This window comes from Cyprinus carpio, chromosome A6 (genome assembly GCF_018340385.1).
Source record: "Cyprinus carpio isolate SPL01 chromosome A6, ASM1834038v1, whole genome shotgun sequence".
NCBI lineage: Eukaryota > Metazoa > Chordata > Actinopteri > Cypriniformes > Cyprinidae > Cyprinus > Cyprinus carpio.
Window position 1 is genome coordinate 10,648,049 of NC_056577.1, and position 8,025 is coordinate 10,656,073.

Sequence of the window (8,025 nt, forward strand, 5' to 3'; positions counted from 1 at the left end):
AGGGGTTGGGGGTTTCTGTTGGCCTCCTGCACACATTCCTCCACAAGTGCTAACAGGTCGCCTGTAGGAATGTTTGCCTGTTCGTCCAGGATGGCGCCTCGTCGTTCATCTCATCCCTGACCAAATCCTTTTCCAGCACACAGTGCAGCCACAGCTGATAGAACAACAGCATGTCACTCCACAGCCTTTGTATTCAAGCCGTCCTTCTCATAAGCATCCTGTCTCTCTGCTCACCCTCAGGTATGTCATTTAAAGATTTCCATACCATTTTGGGCTTTCAGAAACCATATATTAAAGTGGCTTCATTAGTTAATGAGGGTGTTGTGAACTTATAAGCCTTGTAAATGGGTTTTATGAAGTGTGACATAAAACGTAAATGCCTGAAACTCTGTAAAGTGTTTAACTTTTAACTCAACTTTAAAATGTTTCAGTGCAAATGTAACAGTGATTCATGGTTTCAGTTTGAGTAAAAAAACAATAAACAAAATTGTAAATAAATAAAAATAAAGAAAAATAATTTTTATATTTTAAAATATTTCATTTCATCAATTCAATTCATTATTGTTATCATTAGTTTCATTTATACTGGAAAAATAAGGATGAATTGCATTACATTTTAGTATTGAAAATTTTATTTTTTAAACTTAATTTGCAAATTACATTTCAAACAACATTTCACTGTGCATAAAATAACCTGTTTTAAAGTGTATTATTTAGAATATGCGCTTTCTTTTAAAAAATCTTTTCAAAATGCAAAAATATTCATTTTGAAATCTAATCAACACAACCAGAAAAATTAAAATAGCAACAAGCTGCAGTTAAGGCATATGTGGAAGCAGAAAAAAATAAATAAAAAAATAATACAGTTGTTTTGTTGGCAAATTTAAACTTAATCACAGTTGCATATCTTTGATGTAGACATAACACCCCTTGCATTACAAATTTAGCTTGTTTCTAAATTGAAATTGTTTCAGTTATGTTTATGTAGAATCATCTTATTGACAACTTATGAATTAAGTTTTGTGACCTTTGTCCAATCACAAAAGAATGTACTGGCTTTTGAGTTCTGATTGGCTGTTGACAGCCATTTTTTCTTGCTTGATAATATTAGGACATGAAAAATCTTGTATCGCCTCCTGTAGGCAAAATGTGACATAATTTGGCCTGCATCCTATTGTCTATACCAGGGGTGTGTCCAAGTGTCCTGAAGTTTGGACTTCAGAAGATATAGGTTAATTAATCATTGTGGGCCACATTTAAACATTTCAGTGCTTAATATATGTCTAAGGATTTATTAAGGATTTGTCTGTAAGGATTTAGGACCATCCCATAAAGTTTGTAGCCTTCTTCTAAAATTTACATTATTCTGACAAAATTTTCAAAGCACAAAAATAAGGAAAATCTAGGGAAAAATACAGTAAGTTTCAGTCAATTATAATATCTATATGAGTGTTTACAACTGATATGGATATTGCAGATAACTTTATCTGTTTGCTTATTTTAGGTGGTTCATCTGGGAGTAGACTACAGAGGATCCTAATGAAACAAGATGGTGAGATGTCAGCCTCTCTCTCTCTCTCTCTCTCTCTCTCTCTTTCTCTCTCTCTCTCTCTCTCTCTCTCTCTATCTATATATATATATATATATATAAATAAGATTTTAGTGATCTATGGTTTATAGCTCTCTTTCTACCAGTCCATATTCCACCTAATCACCCATCCTGCCCATCATGCCAATAGTTTAGTCATTTAATATAAATCCTTTAATTATAGCCTGATGCCCTCCATCTTTTCCTCCATCAATTCTTCACACTTGTCCAGAATTCCCCATCAGCTTCTGACCTCCAAAGCTGACAGAGTTTGATGGCTGATGTCTTCCAAGGGAAGATAACATGGATGATTATAAGCAAAAGACATTGCTGATATTTATAACATGGAGGTGTGGAAGCTTTGGGCTGTAGATCAGGTCAGAGTCTTTGTGTGTCATCATCAGAGCGAGATAATTGGGCAGCGGTTCTGTCCCTTTAGGCTGTTATCATCCTCTGTGCTAATACATGTTTCTCTTTTACACTGATCTGGGGCCTGCTCTTTCAGTCGCTCCTGGTCTGTTGTAATAGTAATCTAGTTTTACATTAGATACAGTAGGAAGCATCTAATCATATATAATCGTATAATCTCTGACTCTGGCTTTGATTTTTTCCTATTCTCTTTCCACAGCAAAGGAGTTAGAAGCCAGGCCTAAAGCGCAGATCGCAGTGTCGCAGTACAAGGCTAAAGAGTTTCTGTCAGTTTTTCACAGGCCTAAGAGAAATGTATGGGACCGGAGCCGTCCTGATGTCCAGCAGTGGATCCAGCAGTTCATGTACATGGGCTACGATGAGGCAGTGAGTAAAACAGTAATCATACAAACTGTGTCAATTACTGTATGTAATATCCATATCTAACATATCCAAAAAGTGCATTTGCACTCACATTGACTGTGTTATCACGCAGTCTGCCTCATCATTTTATTTTTAAGTGCATTAAAAATTCACACTGAATTCAATTTCAATTTCAATATAACTGTTAAATGTCAAGTAGTTATCAGCCAAGTCAAATGAAGCTGAGCCTAGATATAGTTATAGTGAGGACAAGGTAATGTTTTGGCTCAGCTAAATCTAGAATGCGTCAAAGATTTCACTAGGCCCTATGTGATTAGTACTGTGCAGCTGACTATTGATGCATATAATAACACTGGGTCAACTGCTGGACACAGCTGCTTGTGTGTGTATGTACAGTACGTTTGACTTTCTTCTGTTTAAAAGGCCTGTTCACACCAAAACAAATGTTCGATGTGATAAACATTTTAATTTGAATGGATGAGATATAATGGTTTGTTTAGACTATATATATATATATTGTGAGAAAATGGGTTCTCGCTTGAAATTAGGTACCAACAGACAATAATTAAACAAAAATCACAAAAACAAAAAAAACTATATAACTAAATTTTAAAATATTAAAACATTATGACATTAACTATATGTAAGAATTTTCATATATTAAGCGCTTTTTTATTGCTAATATATAACAGCTTGTAACGAAACTTAAAAACGGAGATCTTCCCTGATTTGGAGTTTCTGCGCATAAGTGCCTTCTGGCTTTCTATATGAATGAAACATGCATTACATGTATTTATAGTGCTACATAATGCTCACACCACCCTATTTTGAGTAAATATAGGACAAATAATGCTTATTTCAAAATTTAAAGTAAACATATGCAAATTGTAAGTCAGAATTGCTTGGGGTCCTAATGGAGACCCTGTTTTCTCACGACTCTCTTGTCACTGTACTCTTGTATTTGTTGTTTGATAAACACCATAGTGATTACTAAAATCTGAATGCTTGACTGAAAACATATAATTACTGTTTTACTCCCTTTCTTCTCTGTAACAAGTGCCGCTGTACGTATACTGTCAACTTGAATTTGCATTTTTATTTAGCCTGTCTGCCATTTTTCACACATCGATCTGAACAGACAAATCCATGTGAAAAATAACTTGCACTGAACATTTTTGAAAAATTTAATTTAATTTAATTTAATTTAATTCATTTTAACCATATATTGGTTAAAATACATATATATAGATAAACCATATATTGCTGCAGTTGAGTGTTTATTGTCTTCATGTTTCATCATTCAAAAAGTTTCTATCTTATTTTTATTCAGTCACAGCAATAGTTGGATGCCTTTGTCCATATTAGGGATGTCCTGCGTCATAAGTTATATTACTTCTGTGATGTATATGTGGCGTTTCTGCACGAGGGGCCCTCCGGCTTCCAGTATAAATGAAACAGATATTACATGTGTTTACAGCACTCAATAATGGTCAATCCATCCTATTTTGGGTAAAAATAGGAAAACTAATTCTTCTCTCAAAAGAAATTTGAAGTAGACATATGATAATCCATGTTTTTCCCCAGTGTACATAAGTGTACAGGCATTTGTTTTATTGTTCTAAGAATCACATTTTAAATAGAAAATCACAAAAAACACCAGTACTTATATTTGTGTTTTTGTGTTCCGTGCAAGAAAAAAAAGGTCAGATGCGTTAGATGAGTAAATGATGAAATAATGTATGGTGAATTTTCATTTTTGGGTGAATTGTAATTTTGAATAATGTTATTATTATTATTAATATTTTCAATTTCTTTCATCAACACATTTCATCCAGTTCCTGACATGATTCGTTGTGACACTTGTGAAACTGAGTTAGAGTCTGGTCTCCAATGTGCATTGATTTCATTCACTCTGTTTCCCCATTAATTTTCTATCATTCTCTGTTGCATCTGTGCAAAAAAAGAGCTCAGATGTAACCTATATCCTTTTCCATACAGCGTCATATATCCGCTCTCATTTCACCGTTATCTACTTCCAGAGACTTGAGACTGATCTCTCCTATTGGATGGACCAGGCCAGATCAAATGACCAGGGCCGGCAGCATCATCATGATGAGAATGCACCTATGAGCCAACAGGACCCCAGTTCCTACAGACACGGGGCCAATGTCAATTATGATTACTATTAAGACCCCTAGAACCTAACATTCACTGTGAGAGCTGGTGGTTCTGTAAATCTCTTTGTTGCTTTAAGGCAATGTACATCCCATAGAACCTAGTAGGCTACTGTATGTCCCTTAGCTGGTGTCATTTTATTATTATTATTTTTTTTTATTATGTGAGTATGATTTTGCAATTGCTTTAGGGGAAGCAAATCAAAATAGAGAGAGGAATGAATGCACAGTGAATAAAAAATAAATAAATAAAAAAACCCTGTTTGTATTCTATGATTGTATTACATCCTGACTGTTTTGTAAATATAATGGTAGTTTGAAGCAGCTACATTTTAAATAAAGCTTAAAATGGTGCAACAGTTATTGTGACTCTGACACACTTGCACAAGCTTGCATAAACATGTACAAAAAGGATATGCATATAGATATGACTCACTTAACTAGAAAATGAATGAGCTCAAATTAACAGATGTAATGATTTCATGACTCAATTCATACAAAGGCCACAATATCTGAGGCTGAGGAAATATAAACCTCATTTGTAAACTATTAATACAAATAGAGGACAATAGACAAAAACTATTGTTTTCCAGAATTCAGTTACTCTGATTTTTTATAAATAGAATGTTCAAAAAATTTAAACCAGACAATAGTTGTGTCCCAATTTTGGGGCTGCATCCTTTGTAGAACGCAGTCCATGACTGAATGCTGTGGTGCAATGAAGGCTGTCCTATTTCAAATGCCTCCTGCATTACTTGGGAAGACTATCTCAAGACCATCTCATTTTTTATTTTTTATTTATTTATTTTTTTTTTTTTATGAGCAAAAATGCTGCATTACACTTTTAAATGTAAGCATTGGGTTTCAACATACTCAAATATATAAAATCAGTTTCCAAACAATGTCAAAGCATAATGAACAACTGTGCAACACACAGAAGTCAGATTTCCATCCTGAATGATGTGTTGTTAATGAATCAGGGCTTTATTTTCATCTTGGTTTTTACCTTAATCAAGAGAAAATTAAACACTGGAAATGTATTACAGATGTATTAAACGAAAGAATGTTTTTACATTTTTCATGTTGCAGATGGTGTCTGCAATGACGTTCCACACATATTGTCTTTATCACGCCAGATGCTTGAATGTGTATGGATGTCTGTATGTGTATACTTCAGGGCTGAAGTACAAGTCTACAGTGGATCAGAACCCTGGTTTAGCCATCATCCTGATGTTATTGCTTCACAATCCTTCATTTATATCCAGCTCTAAACTAATACTGTTGGTTTCTGTCTTTAGCACTGAGAGATTTATTATATAACCCTGCTACAAGTACCAGTGCATTTGAAGATCAAAAACACCTGTGGAAAACCTATTCTAATGCTATTCTTGACAACATTTCAAACAAAACTACTGCTCAGGCATTATCATATCCAGAGGTACTCTGTTCTGTACTCTTTTGACCATGTTTAACATTCATTGTTATTGTATGTCTTTATTTTATTTGGTATTATCTTTGGTTCTCTATTTATCCTCCTATTTAACTTTGTGCCACATTTGAGTCATCACTCTATCCCTCCACAAACACTTACCTCCATGAAGTTGGCCCTCCACCCAATTCAAAACATCAACACTTTATTGATTTCCCTTTGAGGTGTCAAGATTTTATGCTACAAAATGCATGTAAAAATACCCCATACCATGATTTCATGGTTTTGTGGCTGAAAAATTCACTGGAATGAGCTTTAAGAAACCTTGTTTGTGTTCCTGGCTCTTGAGATATCTCCTGTTTAATGATCTTAAAAGTGATGATGTGCTCAATAATTCAGTGCAGTCTTTTTTAGAGTGATGGAATTGTGGTCTTTAGCATAACGTAGGCTTTGCTAACCTTCAAAGGAGAAATGGTGATTGCAGAGATTTGATAACAGCCCAAAGGTAGTGCTAGCTGTTCTCTGCACAGTGCTGGAATCAATTACTGTCACCACAGCATGCTTGATCTGCTTGAAGATTTGTGTAGGCATTAATGAACCTGAGTGTCTATTCACAATAAGTGCAAATAGTCAGTCTTGTCTATTTTACACTAACTCCACCCACATTGTCTGGTTGAGCCAAATAAAATTAAGAAACCCATTTAATAATAAGTGAAATGATGTGAAAAGTTATGATTTAGCCACATTTAGCTTTTGACGCAACCAACCTGAGTTTTATTTTATTTTATTTTATTCTAGCCCTATTCCTATTGCATTTAGCCTATTTATTTTTTTTTTTATTTTTTATTTTTTTTAATTAAGTAAATATTCAGAAACTCTGTCTTCATGTTATTGGTACAGGCTCCCTTCCTACTTAGGGCTAGGATTAGGGGTGGACTTTCAGATGAGGGACAAGTTAAGTTCTAATAAGGCAGCATCCATTTATGATTTTGATAAATGTAATCCTATACACTTCATATGCTGTTGTTATTATTGCACAAGGTTTTATGATATACAATATACTGAGGTACAAATATGTCACTGTTTGCACTAAGTATTTATAGCATATAACACTATTGACACTTAGTGTGAATAGCATCTAACTACTATTTAAACTTAGAAAATATTTATTTATTTATTTTTGTTGCTATTTACAGCATCTATGTCTATTTGCACAGAGTCTATGCAAAAAGCAATTCAGTCTGTGTTATGCTACTTAGTCTCAAGGTCATTATAAAAACAAACACAAAGTATAGGTCAAAACAATGTTGGAGGAGTAGTAAAAAAACTTTTATTAAACACACAATGGCACACGGTTGACATACAGTAGCTCATCTTGAAAAAAGTTAACCACTGAACTCTGCAACCACCAGGAAACCTGTGGAGAACATAGACAATACTTTAGATGCATTTATTTAAAAGGAGTCATGAATTTGATACTCAAATGTTCATGATATTTGCACGTAGAGTGGATATAGGAAAATAATCACCCCCTTTAAAAAAAAATCACATTTAGTTTTTTTTTTTTTTGCAGCCTGAAATGAAGATGGACACAGTTTTTGTTTTATCCACCTGTATTTACTCAGTGCAACTTATAATATTGAAGAGAGATATAACACCAATGTCAGAGAGAAAAAAATAATTAAAACCAGAATCACTGAGTTGGAAAAAGGATCACCCGCCTCATAATATGATTTGCAAACTAAATCAGGTGAAGCTACATTCTCAATGGCACAAAAAGCCATTTAACTCTCAGCTGTGATATGCGGTCATTTTAATTAGCTCAGCATGAAAAGAGCTTTCCTGGAGCATTTCAGGTCTTTGTAGTGCAACTGAAGCAAACAATCTACTATGGGTGGCAAAGCACTGTCAAAAGATCTCCAGGATAAAGTTGTGTACAGGCACAAGTCAGGAGATGGATATGAAAAAAATCTAAAGATTTATCAATAATTTTATTTTTAAGAAGTGGAAGGTATTTGGTACAACACAGACCCTCCCTGGAT

At 34.2% G+C, this 8,025-nt stretch overlaps 1 protein-coding gene across 1 annotated transcript; it reads left to right on the forward strand.

Annotated features, from left to right (window-relative positions):
- The first annotated feature begins 70 nt into the window (after positions 1-70).
- Positions 71-4,925, forward strand: ecrg4b (ECRG4 augurin precursor b). The gene is made up of 4 exons (XM_019072551.2): positions 71-240; positions 1,505-1,552; positions 2,217-2,383; positions 4,420-4,925. Exons 1-4 carry the CDS (start codon positions 171-173, stop codon positions 4,567-4,569), a joined length of 435 nt encoding a protein of 144 aa, XP_018928096.1. The 5' UTR covers positions 71-170; the 3' UTR covers positions 4,570-4,925.
- The last annotated feature ends 3,100 nt before the right edge of the window (positions 4,926-8,025 follow it).